Consider the following 21,090-nt stretch of genomic DNA (forward strand, 5'->3'; position numbering starts at 1 on the left):
GACAGGATTCTTTACATTTTCTTTACTAGTTTTGTGGCTATTACGACCACTTAAGAAGAATTTAGCATCATTCTTCTTCTTTCGTGTCGATGACATGTCTTATAATGAGACCACTTTGTCAGCCACAGCGAGAGCAACATGAGACATCAATACAATATTACACTTTATATCCCTGGGTAATGATTGCTAGGCTGTTAAAACGGACTCATAAAATTAACTGCGGTAAAATTGTTGAGCGCAGTACCGTTCAAGCAGTCCGAACAATTTGCAATATCCTCTCTACCATTTAAAAGAAATCGAGGCATGCTGCCGGCTTTTAATTGAAACACATTTACGTGATGACCATGTCAAACCAGCAACCAGACGAGACGATATTTCAAGGGCAGATCAATTCTACATGCTGTTGCCACTAGAACCTAGTCGTCTGTAAAATAAAAGTTTCAGATTGCCATCGACAATAAAAATGGTGATTAATCTGTATCATTGCCTCTTTAGATTACCACCTCGCCATTCCAGTGTAGAATGTTATAAATCTCTAGAATAACAGACACGGAATGTCTGTAGATTATGTCCTCATTCATAGATGTGCCTACATAGTTACGCAGTAGGTGTATCGAACTAGACTGTACGTGGGTTGATCCCCACGGCTTCGCATCATTCCGTGCTGCTAAGTCGAGACACTGCAGACATTGAGCCAACTCAAAATCGATTTCTAGCAGAGCAAACAGTTTTATTCAGTTCAAGGGCGCATTTACCCTAAAAGGAATTCGATAATTTTGTACATGCAAAATTTTATGGCTAGCATTCCTAAATTACGTCTGTCTGCACGATATGGCATATTTCACAGTCAACATTGATTTAGAAGTAGTTATTTAATCATTAAATGCCTCATAAAACTTAATAGCGCAAAGTTGGTAATTCTAGAGTGAAAAGCAGAAATGGTCCATTCATTTGGACGACATCCTTCGGTTATTTTAGTCTAACAGCTAACTGGTTATAGACGACCTTGCATGACCTCACGCTGAAACTACTGTTGCAGTTACTTTCAGATTACATGATTATAACTCTAGATATTTATTTACTTCTACGAATCTCCCTTTACTCAACCCTTTCAGGGTGTCTTGGTGAACAGATGATAGAATAACTTGTATTTACATCTGAAGGATGCTTCTCAGCTTAATCAGTGTAATCGTGTGTAGTGTGTTTTCAGTGTATTTGTGTGTGGCACTTTACAGGTTCAGTCAAAAAGAAACTAAGAAATAATTAAAAATTTAATTTATTAAATAACCTTTAACTTACTGAGAATCCCATACACGCCGGGCCCTATTAACCTATATGTACAGTTCGGCCCGCTTACTCTATATGTACAGCACGTGCCGGGACAGGCTTCAATCACAGGAATATTACGTAGGCATTCGTCCTACACCGGTGCACCGACTTCTTCTTGGTATGATCTCGTGAGGTGCGCCGCGGCGGCGGTCAGCGAGCGGAGGGAGCGGCGCAGGCCACGCAGGTGTCGCCGGCACGCGGCCGCAGCCCGCGCCGCCGACTCCCGCTCGTCCTCGCCCTCGATCCCGGAGTCTCCGGCCGCGCTGGACGCATCGCTCTCCGTGTCACTGAGGTCGGACACCCTCCTGCCCCGCTCCACATGCTCCTCTGCGTCCCCGCTGGACCAGAGCAGCTCAGTCTTTAGGTCATTCAGCATGGCGAACATGTTGAATGGGTCATCGTCTCCCTCCTGCGGCAAGTTCATCAGGCGGCTGGGCACGAGCACCGTCTCGTCCATCACATTCACCATTTTGACGAACTTCTCCATGTCATTGAGTATGCTCTGCTTTGAGAATTCTGTATCATCATGGCGGGCAATTTTGCGCAGGGTGTTCCTGTAACAATGACAAAAATAACATAAGAGACTTGTTCAAACCAAATTTCATCGGCATGGAAATGTAAATAATTTTGTCATTACAACATATTGGGCATACAACGGGAAGTATTATGTATCTCATTGTTTCTAAAGTTAGACTTTTTTATATTTATAGCGTGTGACTAATAAAATAATGATTACACTATGATTATCCTACTTGTCATTTATCTAAATTGGTATGCTGTGTTAGTTTAGCCTAATGGCACAGTTTTAGTGTTGAATGACATGCCAAGCTATGATTTATTGCCAAAACATTTGTACAACATATTTTTAAGTATTTTAATTTAAATTCTTTTTAGTTAGTATTAATTAAAGATTAAAAACTGCACTAAGTTTTGTATTTGCAATGCTGTTTGGTGAAAGTGATGGGCAACAATAACAGCGAGTGAGAAGCACCATTCACAAATGATTATTTAACAGCACTTGAGGAGAATGTCACTGAATGGCTTCATTTCATTAACTATCATGAATGGGAAACAACTGTTTACATATTACATCACCAATTGTTTCCATAACATACCCATATCAACTTATCATATATTCAGAAAATGACAAACCCGTTTCTGACCACTCAATAATTTTACAATTTAGATTTGCATACTTTAGCATCTGAACTGTTTAATATACAAAAAGTATTTAATTTTTATATCTATTGATATTTCTTGGATAGCAATGTGCCAGTAACAGGCAACAGTTAGTTTCATAATAAGTACAGAGGAAACAAAATGGTTGGTTTGGGCTTGTTGGCATTTCCAAAATGGAGGTTATGAGTGTAGGCTGGAATTCCAATTTGCTTAGTATGTAAGTATTATTTCATACTGATTAGTGACAAGGTTGACAGGATAATACTTAGGTAATCAATAAACAATACCTATTAAGAAACAACTATTATTGAATATTCCATATCCAAGCCCATCATAACTAGAAGCCCTGCCATTCTTAGAAAAAAAAGCGTGGCTTTATGGTTAAGTACTAGTGTGACATAACAGGTACTGGATGTTGAATAAAACATGAGGCTCAAGAATTTGGCATGACCTGAACCTTGAATAAAACATTCAATATGGTTACAAGTTCGAAGATGAAATATACAATTTACTCAACAATTTTGATAGAACCTTGTTGGTAACAGATATCAAAATGATATTTATTATCAATGGAGTCACTTCAATTTTCTGAGTCACTCCGCGCACGCCCAGAATACAGGATAACCTCGCCATGAAACTATTCAGATTGAAATGAATGTTGGAAATACCACACCACCACACTACAGGCTCAATGATGAACTCCGGAATTTGTTGAGAAATGACTCGTCAGCAATGTGAAAGGTGGTCAAGAGCGCAGTCATATCAAAAACCTTAGCCGCATAATGTATAATGCTGCCACGTATAGTTTCAAAACGTTAGCGTCACCCAAATTCCAGAATGCATCAAGGACGCATAGAAGACAGCGCACAGGGCCACATGCAAGGGGCATGCAGTATCCAAGCCGAGCCCATCGCCCGTGGTTATATCGTAAAGCATCACTTTTCCGTACCTGCTATTCTCCAATTTGCTCGATATGTCGGTGTTGAAAGACATTTTCTCGTGTTATTTAACAATATTTAAATATCACTGAACACACACGCCCCAATTTTTTGTGATGTCACTATAAAATTGACGTTTACGCGGCTTGCGAAACAACGCGAACTGAATTAAACTGACGGTCTCCGACAAGCACCCGCACGCAACGGAGAGGTTTGACGTTTTGCTAGAGGTGGGGAGCGTTCTCGTATTTATATGACACGATCATACGATGCGGGGGAAGCGAACTTTGAATTTTATCAGTGTAGGTATTATGGAATAACTACCTAATGATATTAATTTAATCGATGTTATTAAACACTACTAATGAAATAAATAGTTCTGTTGTTTTGGTGCACAGTTAAGACCATGTTTCTGTTATGAAAACAATATCAGCTTGATTATTTTCCGTTCGGCCGGGCGCGTCCCACAGAAGTCACACCACATACAGCGCCGGTGATTGGTTGGTCTGAACCCCAGTCTTTTTTCCATTGGTCTAATAGTTTAGTGCCTGGCGCGGGAATTTTAAATCTTGGCCCGAAAGATGCTCATTCATAATTTGTCGGATGTTTGATAACTGCGCTTTCATTGTTTCTATTTAAACGTCTGGAATTTCCGTTATTTTTTTTAAAAATATAAGTTTTCGCAAATCCCGAAAAATGAACTCCTTTGTTTAATTAGTTTTCAACATGGTTACAAACCACTGAATATGCATGGTAAGTACCTTTCTTTCAGTAAATAAGGTGAAAGGTCTGTAGAATAGTTGCTTATTTATTGTATGCTAAGTGTTGAATTGATTACCCCTATTTACTTACGCACAAACAGGTAACTACTGAGGTGTTCGTACGTACATTACCTATTAAATGTTTGAATAATTATACCTAATTATGATAAAGAAGTAAAATCCTTAGCAAAAATTAAACACTATCCAGCTTTGTTTAGTAAGCTACCTATTTTAAAGTTTTTGTAAGTATCGATATTTTTATAGTACTTAGGTACATGCCTATGCCTACCATAAATCCCACCTCTAGATTTTACCTTTTAAATTATTCTACCTACCTACCTACTTAATAACAGTGTTGCACTATGAACATTTAATTAGAATATTTAATTGAAAATACTTAGATAGGTATCTTAGGTAATTCCTTATTTAGTGGGTCTGTAGGTGGTTCATAGCATCATTCAGCCATCATACAATGATTATTTTCATTATAGGTAAGTAAACTTACTTCAAGGTAACAACATAGCTCGGTAGGTGCCTACTTACAATATTGTTATTGATCATCTGCTGAGGGATTTGAACCGTCGTCCTAGTCCTAACTAAATATTAGACGTCAAATACTCGACCGATGCTATTTGTGTCACTAAAGATCTTGAAAGTGCATCGCAAACATAGGTAAGTAGGTGGCTAAATGTAGCTGGCGCATTCAATAGATAGTAGATAACTCCATTATGCCTAGGTACGCATCTATCTAAAAATATAGACGTTTGACGACAGAAACTGAGGCGCCAGATGTTATTTTTGGAAGATTTCTGTACTGCGGCAAGAACTTCGTTTGTCATCATTTTTCGGGCTAAGGGCTCTTTGCTTCTTTTTGTCAACGTACTTATCAGATCCAAGAATTACTGGCTATGCCCGAGGGTTCATTCGGTTACAAAAGGAATCTAATACAAGATTCTTCTTGCCTACGTACTTCGAGAGAGGCTTGCTTGCCACGCACCACATTGTTTTGGTTATAATCTCTATGTGCTTGCCTAATAAGGTTATATTTGATTGGACCTCCAATGTGACTCTTTGGTGCTTTACTTCAATAGAAAATATTTATTAATGTCCAATAAAAAAGAGTTGACGTTAGGAGTCCTAACGCTATTACTGTTTTTATGTGTACAAACAACTGTGTGAACAGAGGAAGTGGGACTGTAGCCACAGTCCTACAGCCTGTGTCTGAAGGCTTCCAGACACAGGACGACAAAGGCTTCTGTGTCAACCCAAAGATTATAATGTATAGCTGGTTTAAAAACATTGTGTTCCATACTTATTTAGTTACTTTCAGACCACTATTGACACAGGTTCCCAGTTTAAGTTCAATGCCTAGTTTAACTTGATGGTCACGCGACGTGCGGATGAGTTTTCAGGTAGCGTGTCGCATGAAGTTGGCGGGCAGCCATTGGCATAATGCTGATGACCTGCGCTCAACTTTGTCACAATAGAATTTTTTCTAGCACTGAAGATAATGTTGGTAGGTCGGTAATTAAGTATGGTATAAAATATCTTAACTAGTAATTATAAGAAGGTACCCTATTAGTAGAATAGCGAAGGTAGTGGCAAACTTCTTATTTTAGAAGGAGCGAAAATTGATGTTAAGTTCTAAAGGTTTTCCCACAGTTGTTTACTATTTTTTGCTATGCCATGATGTAGGAAACACAAGCATGTTAACTTCAAAGTATTTTCTTATGTATTTTGTTGTTTACCATGATCACGATCACAATAGATTTTTCAACCGTCATTGCTGGTGACTTCTTAGTAGTGAATCGTCATACATTACATGACTCCAGATTTTATAGGTCGTTTCATACTTCTATGACTAAGGTACGCTCAACTATACTGAATCATCCATCACTGAAAACTGATACTTACTTTGTATTATGTTTATATGAAGGTACTTATGTGCCAACTTCACTACACCTAGGCATAGATTACAAAACAGTTACTATGTATGTAAACCTACGTGGTAATTTACGCAATTAAAAAAAATGACCCTTGTTCTTGATCATCTTTCCCGCCGAAATTGTTAAATTCCATATTTGCTGGAATAGCTCTGTTACCAGGAATAATCTGTAAAACGTATTATTTCCTGCAAAAAGAAAACAGTTCGCTAAAACCACGCATATTTTCGTGATTGGTCACATGAAAACATTTGAACATCGAACGATGCGATAAGGCCGTAGTCCGTACGTATCATTTTTGGAAGTTGCCAGAGCAAGTTAAAAAGATCTGCATAGTTACTACATTGAATTGAACCTAGAACCAGTTCTCTTCTAATTTAAGGCAGAAGCATTTCTATTTATAGTAGGAATACGTATATTATGACCGTTACGTTTAAAAAAAGCAGGTAATTTTATCAATTTACCTCTAATCTTCCGTCACTAAACTAAAAGTGAAATATCTACGGAATACAATTTATTTTGCTAATAACTTACATAGTTCTAATTATTTTTAGATTTTTTTTATATCTTGTTAGCGTTCTTTGTCAATAAAACGTATTTTGCCATTGACATAAGGTTCCTTATAGATCAATCAAAAGGGTCATTAGCACCTGAACCTGAACCTGAACCTGTACCTGAACTCATATTAATATTTATGTTCATACGAATAATAATAACACAAAAGCCGATCAATCTTTCAGTGTTAACCTCCGTCACTTTCCAAATGGCTGAAAACAAAACATTTTCGTACGTCACAACGAGGCCAATATTAATCAAAATATTATTATTATCCTAAGCTTTAGAGTAGTTTCATCAGATTATGTTTTTATCGATACTCTGTATCGGATACAACAAAACAAATGAATCGATAAGGTCGTGATGCTAAAACAAGCGTTGTCCCCTACAGCAATAAAGTCTGGATTACTGTATAGATTGTAGACTGTTTGGCTGGCCACTGACGTAGACGATCTATTTATTATTTGCAGCGCTTACGCATCACATATGTATATACCATACCATATTTTGCTACTAAGAAAATGTGAATGAAAACATGGATGCATTCTATATGACGCATGTAAATCCCGAAAACGTGATGTTTTTCTAATGAAGCTAGCTATTTTTTTTTTGGTTGGCTGGAAATTCCTGTTTCTATTTTCAGTTTTGTTGATGTAGGATAACTAGGAACTACTAGATTCGTATCAGTTTACCGTTAGATATAAATGCCTGCACCGCTATAGCGTTTCCATGTTATGATAATTTTCTGCGGTTTATACCCAACACCAGACAGTTCGCTAAGCAAAGCCTGCGTCATCAAAAGTTTTGTTGATCATTGTATTACAATGTAGGTACCTCCCTTCAACAATTTCCTTATTTCTACACCGTTTCCCTGTTATTAACATAGAGTTGCTGAAACAATGACTTCTACATCCAATGTGTGTTAATAAACTCTATTTATATCTGGTACAGATTGAGACATATTCAATTGCTTATGCAAAAAAATATTTGTGTTGCTTTGAAGAGTATCTGGGCTGGTTGTTGTCAACTCAACATGTTGTTAATTCGCTGGGGGTCAGGTTGCCAGGGTTATCAGTTTATCAGCATAACTTGTCACGTTCTGATCGCATGCATGACACACCCTCTGCATGCGTCATGTACGAACGTTCTTAGATAAGTAGAAGTACTAGAACTGTGTTCACGATTATGACGGTTGCTTATGCAACAGAGACTTCACTTTATTGATTCCGTTGCGATAGTTATAATTTGACTTTTTGACTGCCTTCGCGTTTGTGTAATACTATACGATTGACGTGTGGATCCATTCACAGGCCCGCCGCTAGCTGTTAGTTCGCCCGCGTGCAAAACTGATTATGCCGCCCTACGACTACATATTATACTGGGTTTTGTAAAAAAAAGAAAAATTCGTTATGATTATAAAATATATATTTTAATTAGGTACAATAATTATATTTGTACTGAAGTGTAAAACTAAGCCACATAATCATTACAAACACTTAGGTGATCTTCACACTGCCCCGCATCACGCTGCATCTTGCGTGTCGACGCACCTACGCGCGTTCCTGCGGGAGTGCAGATCTGCATCATCGTGCGGGTTTTTCACGCACTCACGCGCGTAGGTGCGTTTTGTAAATTCACGCACAGCGAGTTCCATTTTCAAATATACACGTCACGCCCATTCAAAATCACGCGCGGCATTGCGGGATTCAGTGTGCCATACCTTGCGTCTCGCCCCGCACCTACGCGCGGGGGTGCGTGTTTCTCCGCATGTATGTGCGTGATCCGCATGAACGCGCGTGGATGCATTTTCAGTGTGTTGGACTATGCATGTTTTCCATACAAACGGAGATATTTCCATACAACGGAAAAAAACGCATCCACGCACTACGCTGCATCATGCGGGGCAGTGTGATAATCGCCTTAGAGCCCCCGCAGACCACAGACTTGTTATCGGCCGATAGTTTGGTCGGGCTCTTAATCAGTACGCAGATGTAAGCAAGTGCGCACACTATGGCGATTTGGTATCGGCCGATAAACAAGTTTAATGGGCTTCCCGATTCAATTCAAACTAAACTGTCGGCAAACTATCGGCCGACCGTATAATCAGTATTGGCTCCCTACCACACGCGCACACATAACGATTTTTTAGTCGACCGACTAAGCCGATAGTTCAGTTCGCTCCGAGCTTTGACAGCGAATGGTCGGTCGCGCGTGTTTTGTAAAATGGCGTCGCCCAATTCTCAGTCACTTATTTCGGAATCTTCGATCGTAACTTTGATCGAGGAAGTCGAAAAACGCCCTGCACTTTAATAATCGAGTAATTTGGAATGCATAGTGTAAAATTTTCCATTTAATAATCTATCACTAAAGATATGATGCACCCAATACTCTCGGGCTCTCTTTTTAATTTTCCTTCTCCGGTGTATGAGAGCAATAATAACATTTCTATGCAATGTTTTTTTTTTTTTTTTTTTAATTGCATATTTTTATTTACAAATAACTTTTTACAATAACTTAATAATAAATATATATACAACATACAACTAACTTATTACCTAATATATACACTTACTATACATAAAAATATTTAAAAAATTGCATCAAAAAACTCCTCCTCATCGCTGCCCACCGGGAGTGTACCCAAAAGGCTGGCAGCATTGCCACGTTGGATGGCAACTCTCTTTTCACCACTCTTTTCACCAGTTGGTTAGAAACTAGCAAATAGTCGGCAGACTGTTGGATAGTTTGCGCACTCATCACCGACTAAACTGTTTAGTTGGCTCGGTGTGCGTACTAGCAGGCCAACCCGACTAAACTATCGGCCGATAAAAAGCCTGTGGTCTGCGGGGGCTCTTAGCTCTTCTGTGTAGCGCGCCGCCGGTGCGATGGAAGAAGAGAGAAGCAATCGTAAATAAGCGCGAGCGGAGCGACCGCGCAAATTTTCTAGTTCATGGTTTGCAAAAGTAATTGGAGCCAAAGGTGTCTCTAGCCCAGTGGTTCTTAACCTTTTAGTCATGAGGGACCACTTTAACTAAAGTTTGTTTTGCCGGGGACCACCTCATCGGTTTACCTAAATTAGCACTCTGCTAAACGCATGTCGGCAGTTGTGTAGGTAAGCAAATGCAAATAAAGAAAAACGTGCCTATGTAGTTTCGAAATGCGCGAGCGAAGCGAGCGCGAAACTTTTATCGGACTTAAACCAAATATTACGTAAAATTTAGCCAAAACGTACTTAACTTTTTGTTTTTTGACAGATGCAAAAATAAGGGCATATCGTTTTTGAATACGCGAGCGAAGCGAGCTCGAAACTTTTATCGGACTTAAACCAAATATTACGTAAAATTTAGCCCAAACGTACTTAACGTTTTGTTTGTTGACAAATGCTAAAATAAGGGCCATAATATAGTTTCTGAATACGCGAGCGAAGCGAGCGAGAAATTTTTATAATTTTTTTATACCACTGGTGGTCCGCGGACCACCAGTGGTCCGCGGACCACTGGTGGTCCCTGGAGGCATTCCAAGTGGTCCGCGAATCTTAGCTTCGCGACGTTGCTATACGTTATCTAACTTTATTTTTATTGACTTATAATTGCGAGCTGGGGTTTTTGCATGCACGTATATCGGCTGTGTCGTACCTAGTCCCCCCATTCATGAAAATGTATGTTTGGGCTACATTTTACGTAATTTTGGTTTTGAGTCTTAAATAAAAAATAATAAAAATTTCTCGCTCGCTTCGCTCGCGTATTCAGAAACTATATTATGGCCCTTATTTTAGCATTTGTCAACAAACAAAACGTTAAGTACGTTTGGGCTAAATTTTACGTAATATTTGGTTTAAGTCCGATAAAAGTTTCGAGCTCGCTTCGCTCGCGTATTCAAAAACGATATGCCCTTATTTTTGCATCTGTCAAAAAACAAAAAGTTAAGTACGTTTTGGCTAAATTTTACGTAATATTTGGTTTAAGTCCGATAAAAGTTTCGCGCTCGCTTCGCTCGCGCATTTCGAAACTACATAGGCACGTTTTTCTTTATTTGCATTTGCTTACCTACACAACTGCCGACATGCGTTTAGCAGAGTGCTAATTTAGGTAAACCGATGAGGTGGTCCCCGGCAAAACAAACTTTAGTTAAAGTGGTCCCTCATGACTAAAAGGTTAAGAACCACTGGGCTAGAGACACCTTTGGCTCCAATTACTTTTGCAAACCATGAACTAGAAAATTTGCGCGCTCGCTCCGCTCGCGCTTATTTACGATTGCTTCTCTCTTCTTCCATCGCACCGGCGGCGCGCTACACAGAAGAGCTAAGAGCCCCCGCAGACCACAGGCTTTTTATCGGCCGATAGTTTAGTCGGGTTGGCCTGCTAGTACGCACACCGAGCCAACTAAACAGTTTAGTCGGTGATGAGTGCGCAAACTATCCAACAGTCTGCCGACTATTTGCTAGTTTCTAACCAACTGGTGAAAAGAGTGGTGAAAAGAGAGTTGCCATCCAACGTGGCAATGCTGCCAGCCTTTTGGGTACACTCCCGGTGGGCAGCGATGAGGAGGAGTTTTTTGATGCAATTTTTTAAATATTTTTATGTATAGTAAGTGTATATATTAGGTAATAAGTGAGTTGTATGTTGTATATATATTTATTATTAAGTTATTGTAAAAAGTTATTTGTAAATAGCTGTTGCCCGCAACTTCGTCTGCGTGGGCAATATAGAATAGTCAAAATACTACTTATCCCGTAGGTGCATTCTTTCACGTGACAGTATAATTAGGATTAGCACTTAGCAGTCGCATAGATTCATTGATCAAGGTTGTGTTGTGGATGTGACCATTTATCTAAACAAAAGAAGTAAAGTTTGTGACGTTGTGAATATCTCTGGATCTAGTCAGCCAATTTGGAAAATTATTACGTATGGTGCGTAAGTAATTTTCACAGGAAACAGTTATAATCTATGTCTATATGCTTTGATCTCAGTGGCATGCACTTAGAGAGGCCTATGTCCAGCAGTGGACTGCGATAGGCTGATGATGATGATGATATGCTTTGAGTCTGACAAAGCTGTCATTTGTACATTTTCTGCAGCTGCTGCGACTAATCAGAAGCCAGAAAGTCTGTCAGTCTTACCATGGATATCGGCTTGTGTAGTTGACTGGATTGAAGATAGGTAGATAGGTAGTCGCTCCAAGCAAAATATTGGTACTCAAACAGATTCGGTGACTGGAAGCCAACACCAACATAGTTGGGGAATAGCCGGATGGATGATAAAATGAGTCATCATCATCAGCAGGCGCATAGGGTAGGATAGTTTCACTACTGGGGAGAAACACTTGTATGACGGGGATTTTCTGTGCACTTACTCACTATGGTAAGGCTGACCCCACATTAGGCGTGCGCGATCCTCGGGCGTGTGAGTAGCGCGGGCGTCGCGAGCACGCTGCATGAACGTCGCGTTTTGCTGCCCTGCGGCATGTGTGAAGAGTGCAAGCGACGCGGCGCTCGAGTTGCGTTCTTACCCCTTCGCCTGCTATCCCCGCCACCCGCTAAACGCCTTAGCAGTTAAACGTCAAGGAGAGCGGCGCGTGCGCGCCGCGACCTCGCTGTAGGTAAATGCCGCAGGGCAGCAAAACGCGACGTTCATGAAGCGTGCTCGCGACGCCCGCGCTACTCACACGCCCGAGGATCGCGCACGCCTAATGTGGGGGAGGCCTAAGCCGGGACTCCACCGAAATGTTTGCATTAGTTCACGAATAGGCAAAATGTACGTATCTGTGAGAGTCCACTTCATGTGTTCGTACTTGAAACCTGCAGTTTTGCCAAGATTTTCAAAATGTACGCTCTCAATTTGTCATTTCTTGGTGGAGCCAGCAAATCAAAAGAAACAAAAGTGTTGTATACTGGGAGTCACTACCGCACACCAGGAAAATTTCGCTCTTGCGTTTATATACCATATTTTGTGTCACACGTAAACAGGACGACAGTAAGTAAAAAAAGTCCACCGAAAAACTTTCAAAGATCTGATGAACGAACAAATCAGACCTGACTTGGTCAACTGGGGCCAATCAGAGCTCTATGAAGCGATCATATGCTTTGGCTCCTACTGTTATTGTGGTTTCTGAAAATTTATTCACCTCATTCAACGATGAATGTAATTCTGATGGTACTATTAAGAACACTTGCTTAGCGCAGAAGCTGACGTTGGCAGGTCGACTCTTTTGACTTCTCGAATAGGATACCATTGGTTTTTGTGCAATGCACACCTGCAACGCATGCTGGATTAGGATAGGATACAGGTGGATAGGATTTGCAACAGAAAACAATTCTGTCTTTGTGATTGAATGACATCAAACGTAGTTTTATATAAAAGGTGTTTTTTTAGACTTGGCTCGGGTCTTACTGAGACTGTTCGTAATCGTGACCAGTGCATTTGCGATCAGAAGTTGAAAGTAAGCATGTGTCTGGTATGCGACGCGCAATTTGTACGTTTTCAGACGCATAAAGCATTTTACGTGTGTATGGTATTAAATCGAGAAAGCTCCCATTTCTTATCTGCACTTTGTATCTGGGCTTGTTCTTAAAGCTACAGAATCCTACATTACCTACCTACCTCACGCTTAGCAGCACTTGCGAGAGACAGATCCTCCTTTCTTCTAGGATTAAGTTTACATACTTTGCATCAAAAAAAATAATGAAGGTCTACTTAATACTATTCACTCAAAGTAATTTGTTTTAAGGCCACCACATTAGTGGAAGAGAAGCTAAACTATGTTTATGAAAACATCCTGATATAAACTCCATCTGTAACTTTAAATGATAATTAATTGTTATACTAAAGTCATCATTTTTGACATAATATTCAAAAAATAATTTAGATGGCACCGTTTTATATTTGGCTGAGAACTATTATTTTCCTTTCATCAAGGTGATAATTATAATTGGATTTTGATGTGGCACGGCAAACTGACAAACACTATTGAAATGTCTATCGAAAAATTACACTACGTGTTAAAATATGGTGAATTACGGAAAATACACAACTCCATCTGTTGAAATAATAATCCTCTATAAAGAATGTATGGTAATTTATTGTCATTTACCACCTCGCTCCTTTGACAAATTTTATGTATTTTATTTAACACAGATTACCACAGATGGAGCTACTTTAACCTTGGCTAAACACAATTTTATTTTTTTTTTCTTCCGAAGTTACTTATGAAGGTGTGATTTTCTGTGTAAAGGTTAATAATAGGCCGATCAACTAATATAAGTACAACATTCAAATGTACAGTTTTGACAAACAGATTGCGTGTCGTAATAATTTACATCTTGAATTCACAAAATTAATCATATCTTTTGATAGAGTGAATCGATTTCGATGAAACAAAAACTAAGTAATACCCCAAGTTACGTAGAATTTTTTTATATAAGCATTGTCTGCATTGAATTCGTAGGTTTTACGTGAATCCCGAACGAACAAACAGATAAACAGATAAACAGACAAACAGACAAACAGACAAACAGACAAAAATGACAAAAATGATGGAAATGGGTTCTGTTAGTTATCCTTTAACATGCTGGCTATTTTTTTTGCCAATTTCTTCAATGTACAAAAATTACTTTTCTACAGATTTATTATATGTATAGATAAAAATATGCAATTAAAAAAAAAAAAAAAAAACATTGCATAGAAATGTTATTATTGCTCTCATACACCGGAGAAGGAAAATTAAAAAGAGAGCCCGAGAGTATTGGGTGCATCATATCTTTAGTGATAGATTATTAAATGGAAAATTTTACACTATGCATTCCAAATTACTCGATTATTAAAGTGCAGGGCGTTTTTCGACTTCCTCGATCAAAGTTACGATCGAAGATTCCGAAATAAGTGACTGAGAATTGGGCGACGCCATTTTACAAAACACGCGCGACCGACCATTCGCTGTCAAAGCTCGGAGCGAACTGAACTATCGGCTTAGTCGGTCGACTAAAAAATCGTTATGTGTGCGCGTGTGGTAGGGAGCCAATACTGATTATACGGTCGGCCGATAGTTTGCCGACAGTTTAGTTTGAATTGAATCGGGAAGCCCATTAAACTTGTTTATCGGCCGATACCAAATCGCCATAGTGTGCGCACTTGCTTACATCTGCGTACTGATTAAGAGCCCGACCAAACTATCGGCCGATAACAAGTCTGTGGTCTGCGGGGGCTCTAAGTGTTTGTAATGATTATGTGGCTTAGTTTTACACTTCAGTACAAATATAATTATTGTACCTAATTAAAATATATATTTTATAATCATAACGAATTTTTCTTTTTTTTACAAAACCCAGTATAATATGTAGTCGTAGGGCGGCATAATCAGTTTTGCACGCGGGCGAACTAACAGCTAGCGGCGGGCCTGTGAATGGATCCACACGTCAATCGTATAGTATTACACAAACGCGAAGGCAGTCAAAAAGTCAAATTATAACTATCGCAACGGAATCAATAAAGTGAAGTCTCTGTTGCATAAGCAACCGTCATAATCGTGAACACAGTTCTAGTACTTCTACTTATCTAAGAACGTTCGTACATGACGCATGCAGAGGGTGTGTCATGCATGCGATCAGAACGTGACAAGTTATGCTGATAAACTGATAACCCTGGCAACCTGACCCCCAGCGAATTAACAACATGTTGAGTTGACAACAACCAGCCCAGATACTCTTCAAAGCAACACAAATATTTTTTTGCATAAGCAATTGAATATGTCTCAATCTGTACCAGATATAAATAGAGTTTATTAACACACATTGGATGTAGTAGTCATTGTTTCAGCAACTCTATGTTAATAACAGGGAAACGGTGTAGAAATAAGGAAATTGTTGAAGGGAGGTACCTACATTGTAATACAATGATCAACAAAACTTTTGATGACGCAGGCTTTGCTTAGCGAACTGTCTGGTGTTGGGTATAAACCGCAGAAAATTATCATAACATGGAAACGCTATAGCGGTGCAGGCATTTATATCTAACGGTAAACTGATACGAATCTAGTAGTTCCTATAGTTCGGCCATTCAGAGAATGCGTTCCTGACACGTCGCGATTGAACTGACGACGTAACTACATTCATTGATTATTGATATAATAATGTTGTTTTAATGCTCCTCAATTGTTAAAACGGTAAACAACCAGCAAAAATATTTTTATCGTAACTGCAACGCCATTGCAAAGTTACGTCGTCAGTTCAATCGCGACGTGTCAGGAACGCATTCTCTGAATGGCCGAACTATAGTTATCCTACATCAACAAAACTGAAAATAGAAACAGGAATTTCCAGCCAACCAAAAAAAAAATAGCTAGCTTCATTAGAAAAACATCACGTTTTCGGGATTTACATGCGTCATATAGAATGCATCCATGTTTTCATTCACATTTTCTTAGTAGCAAAATATGGTTATGGTATATACATATGTGATGCGTAAGCGCTGCAAATAATAAATAGATCGTCTACGTCAGTGGCCAGCCAAACAGTCTACAATCTATACAGTAATCCAGACTTTATTGCTGTAGGGGACAACGCTTGTTTTAGCATCACGACCTTATCGATTCATTTGTTTTGTTGTATCCGATACAGAGTATCGATAAAAACATAATCTGATGAAACTACTCTAAAGCTTAGGATAATAATAATATTTTGATTAATATTGGCCTCGTTGTGACGTACGAAAATGTTTTGTTTTCAGCCATTTGGAAAGTGACGAAGGTCGGTTAACACTGAAAGATTGATTGGCTTTCGTTTAATTATTATTCTTATGAACATAAATATTAATATGAGTTCAGGTAACAATGCAGTGCTAATGACCCTTTTGATTGATCTATAAGGAACCTTATGTCAATGGCAAAATACGTTTTATTGTCAAAGAATTCTAACAAGATATAATCTAAAGATAATTAGAACTATGTAAGTTATTAGCAAAAATAAATTGTATTCCGTAGATATTTCACTTTCAGTAGGTTATGTTATCTAACTACAAACGCGCGGTTAGTGACGGAAGATTAGAGGTAAATTGATAAAATTACCTGCTTTTTTTAACCGTAACGGTCATAATATACGTATTCCTACTATAAATAGAAATGCTTCTGCCTTAAATTAGAAGAGAACTGGTTCTAGGTTCAATTCAATGTAGTAACTATACAGATCTTTTTAACTTGCTCTGGCAACTTCCAAAAATGATTACTACGGCCTTATCGCATCGTTCGATGTTCAAATGTTTTCATGTGACCAATCACGAAAATATGCGTGGTTTTAGCGAACTGTTTTCTTTTTGCAGGAAATAATACGTTTTACAGATTATTCCTGGTAACAGAGAAGCTAAGATTCGCGGACCACTTGGAATGCCTCCAGGGACCACCAGTGGTCCGCGGACCACCGGTTAAGAACCACTGCTCTAGCCAATGTCCGTAAAGGAGCTTTTGTAGCGCCCTTATGCAATCATTACCCAAGTGGCCCCTATGTATTGAAAAATTGTGATTAATAGGTACCAACATATGTATATCAAAGTGAACAGATTATGGGTAACTCAAACTAACGAAATAAATATCTATAACAATGTTTAAATTTAGTAAAATATGTTATTTATGGTTTTTGGTGGGTTTCCCGTTGAAAAAGTCAACGCATAAGACACAATTCATATGTAAGAAAGCGCGAGCGAAGCGAGCGCGAAAATTTTTCAGTCTAAGGACACAAAACAAATAAAAACCAGTGTAAATGAACAAAGCAAAGTCAAATAGTAAGATATGCACAGAAATGAAGTGCGAATGAATACGAAGCCGCGAGCGAAGCGAATGCGATTTTTTCCTTAGAGTTTTTATGAAGTAAACATGTCATAAAAAGCCAAAGTGAACAAAAAGCCATAAAAGACGTGCGCGAAAAATGTTTTTTCGGAATAGAATGCCTCAACAATTAAGCAAAAACAATTTGTGATGTCTGACATGGAGCCGCGAGCGCAGCGAGCGCGAATTTTTTTGGGGATGCAAAGGGTGAACCCGTCATAATTGACAGGACATGACTAAAACGAGGGCGGCTTTTTCTGAACTTTTATTGCTAATCTACTCATCTAATTTCATTAAAAGTATTTTTATTACGAAATTATGGTTTAATTTTGCCGCCCCCTAAATCATGCCGCCCGGGGCATTTGCAAATTAAATCATTGGTAAAAAGATATTATATTTTTTAAATAATACGTGATAAGTCGCTCGATTTGCCGCCCCCTAGGACGTGCCGCCCGCGTGCGGTGCACGCCTTGCACGCCCGCTTACGGCGGGCCTGTCCATTCATACGGACAGTTTAATCCAAGATCTATTACTAACCAACCAGGACATTTTGGAATCGACTTTTGAAAAGATTTTTGTTATTAAAACCGTGTTATTTATTATGGTAGACATGCCGTACAATTTTTGGCTCGCGCGTTCCCAGTCACACCACGCGGTACCATTTGCCAAAGCATCACTCCTTTCCGTGAACGCATCTCGTCACGCGAGCTACGTCACAAATTGATCTAGTTGGCTCTCTGGCAGCTATCTAATCATGCGTCTTATGCCATGAAGTTCTAATCACGCAGTTTCTATTTACATGGCTACACGGGTCAGTGGGATGATCTTCTATAGTGAGTTGAATGGAACGGATAATTTTAGAATTAATGCGTAATGATTAATGCAGTGATGTCAATTGATTTACTTTCTTACGTGTGTTATTGATCCCGGGTATTGTTTGTTAATGTAATTTTGTATGTGTATCTGTGACGGTTAATGATGATTTTACAAATAATGTTCGGGTTGTTACTGAAGTCCTTTTATTAGTACAAGAAGGATCTATTTATAAGACTACTTGATTGTCGATGATTATCAATCAATCATTTATTTTTCTCATCATCAATTACAAGAATATTGTAGCAAAATATAGATTGAATTATTGTAGCAAATACGGTAGTTACAAATACGGCAAATACGTGTTGGAGACCTGATGCAAAGAAAAAAGAACTTAAGTATTAGCTTTGCACACCTAGTTTCAATTTTTCAAGGGGAGTCCTATTAAATTAAATCATGCAGGATTGGTTAATATTGTCGGTCAAGATGCTAGCTAATGTTTGACTTGAATGTGCCTCTGCATGACTTTTTATTGTCCAACGCTAACATTGCACTGGGTTTACTGACTAGTGAATATGTAGCTCATAGGCTCATACAGCTCCCAGAATGCCAATAGAATTATGACGATTTCTTAAGCGAGAGTATTTTACTGTTGCCTTGGCACAATGTCAGGTTTGTGATTGTGCATCATCAACTAAGATGAGATTTATTGAGTCTGGGTGTTATTGAACTTTGTAGAACTACAAACCTACATACTTAGAAAAAAATGCAACGGCAGGTATTTACCTGAGTATGTCTGATTTAAATCTTTATGTATGTCAATAATATTTGCTTTGTAGTGGTACTTACAAGTTAAGTAAACGCTGAGAGCAATCAAATGCATCTGACCACACAGTTGTGGACAGTGCAAATTTTCCTTAATTTACTTTTTCAGTAAGTAATACAATGTTATTTAAACTTAATCATTCATCTTGACGTTTAACTAACGCGGTTTTACTAATTGCATAGTTTCTAATAACATATTTAAGGTTGAAGCAGCTATATTTTTTTTTATGGAATAAAGTTCTATAATAATTATAGGTACCTTTTGATACACCAATTCATTATTTGGTCATGAGTTTGCCCAAAAGACTCACAGTATTTGGCATGAAGAAAGCACCTACGTATTTGCCCAATTAATTAATATTTAGATCGGTGACCGTTTTCAAAATAAATCCTAATAACGTCATAAAACAACAAACAACACATTGACTTCACAAATTAGCCACAGACGTAAGTTGCTAGAATTAATTAATACATTTGAATGTACTTAATGGCCTAGCAATAAGGTATTTTAATAGCCTCCAAAAATTAAGTAAGTAAACAAAGTTTTCAAATATTTGTATATGTTACGGCTAAAGCCCCAATACACCTAGGTTTAATTGGCTACAGCTAGGTGTAACCAGCTTATTAGACTATTAAAGAAAATAATGTACATATATCGGGTGTGTCGTTCATAATCACATTAAATGAAATGCGTTAATATACTGGTTAATATATGTCGATTAACACAAAGGAAAAAGAAAAATACGTAAAAATAAAAAAAATGATTTTTTCAAACAAAGTAAATAGAATAAAAATGTGCGATTAGAACACCATATAAAAGTCAGACATTACAAACAACTGAAATTCTCCCTTGAAAACTGACAGCTGTCAACTGATCAAAACATTCGATACTCCTAACTTTATCTCTGCTTTACACATGATGTTGTAAATTATAAAAACGAAAAATGACTCCTGTGGTTAAACCACTGAATGGATTAGGTTATTTTTTTTACAATTCGCCATAGAATAGGTATCATAAAGTATATGCGATAGAATTTAATGTGATTGGGAACGACACACCCGTTATATTTTATTGCTAATTTTAACCGACTAAACTTAGCTGTATCCTCATCCTCTCCTCTTACCAACGTTTTGGTAAGAATTAGGATTTACTCCTATCGATAAGAAATTGGTTACACATAAAGGTATTACAATTTGCGGCTGCACCTAGGTCTAGTTACGTAGCCTAAATATAATGAGCATGATGAGCTATGATGAACGCTTGCTCCATCTATGAAGTTCTAACCGAAGAAAAGAGGATATACCTAACTAAGTTTAGCCGGTTAAAATTAGCCGTAGCATATACGTTATTTTCTTTCATTATCTCCTTATCTTTGTTTCTAATTTCTTAGATCAGCCGCCATCAAATTAGGTCCCTAATAATTGCTGAAAAAATTAGGAAGACTTTTTTATCGTATTGCCTTCTTATTGTTACTTCATATTCCTAAATGCACGCGTGTGTATAAAATTCTTCTGACACGTGCAGTTGTATGAAACGGCGCACGCGCACCTCACGGTTGAACGGTTTGCCAACAAAATGTTTGAACCGCTCTCCCGAGACTAGATTCTTATTAGCGTGCCCTAACACTATAATCTGCGCAATAAGTATTTATTACTATGCATCTGTTATATGCGGTTTCACATGCAATGAAATTCACGATACTATGACGAGATCCTTTTTTTTATCGATGGCAAAAATCCACTCGCTGTGGGTTAGCAGCGGTGAGGGAGTGTCAGACTTTTACCGACTAAAAATCCATCGTGTTCCTTCATAGGCCTTTTGTGTACCAGGGCCACAGTATCTCTTTCGAACAATCCCGTAGCCTGACGAGAACCTTCAGATGGGTATTAACCTACTCCATACTGTCTTGAAGCCTGTCTTTCACACTTAATAGACTT

The 21,090-nt window shown here is 38.4% G+C and overlaps 1 protein-coding gene across 1 annotated transcript; it reads right to left on the minus strand.

The window, feature by feature from the left end:
* Positions 1-1,260: 1,260 nt before the first annotated feature.
* On the minus strand, positions 1,261-3,683 carry LOC124632937 (mid1-interacting protein 1A). The gene is made up of 2 exons (XM_047167958.1): positions 3,458-3,683; positions 1,261-1,883 (listed from the first exon to the last, which is right to left on the minus strand). The coding sequence occupies exons 1-2, from the start codon at positions 3,499-3,501 to the stop codon at positions 1,421-1,423; spliced, it is 507 nt and encodes a 168-aa protein (XP_047023914.1). The 5' UTR covers positions 3,502-3,683; the 3' UTR covers positions 1,261-1,420.
* Positions 3,684-21,090: the final 17,407 nt, after the last annotated feature.

The sequence above is a fragment of the Helicoverpa zea genome, chromosome 1, assembly GCF_022581195.2.
Source record: "Helicoverpa zea isolate HzStark_Cry1AcR chromosome 1, ilHelZeax1.1, whole genome shotgun sequence".
Lineage (NCBI taxonomy): Eukaryota > Metazoa > Arthropoda > Insecta > Lepidoptera > Noctuidae > Helicoverpa > Helicoverpa zea.

Coding starts and splice junctions, on each gene's coding strand:
- LOC124632937 (XM_047167958.1), bottom strand. CDS start 3,501: ATGTCTTTCAACACCGACATATCGAGCAAATTGGAGAATAGCAG. Junction 1,884..3,457: donor AGCAAATTGGAGAATAGCAG/GTACGGAAAAGT, acceptor TCATTGTTACAG/GAACACCCTGCGCAAAATTG.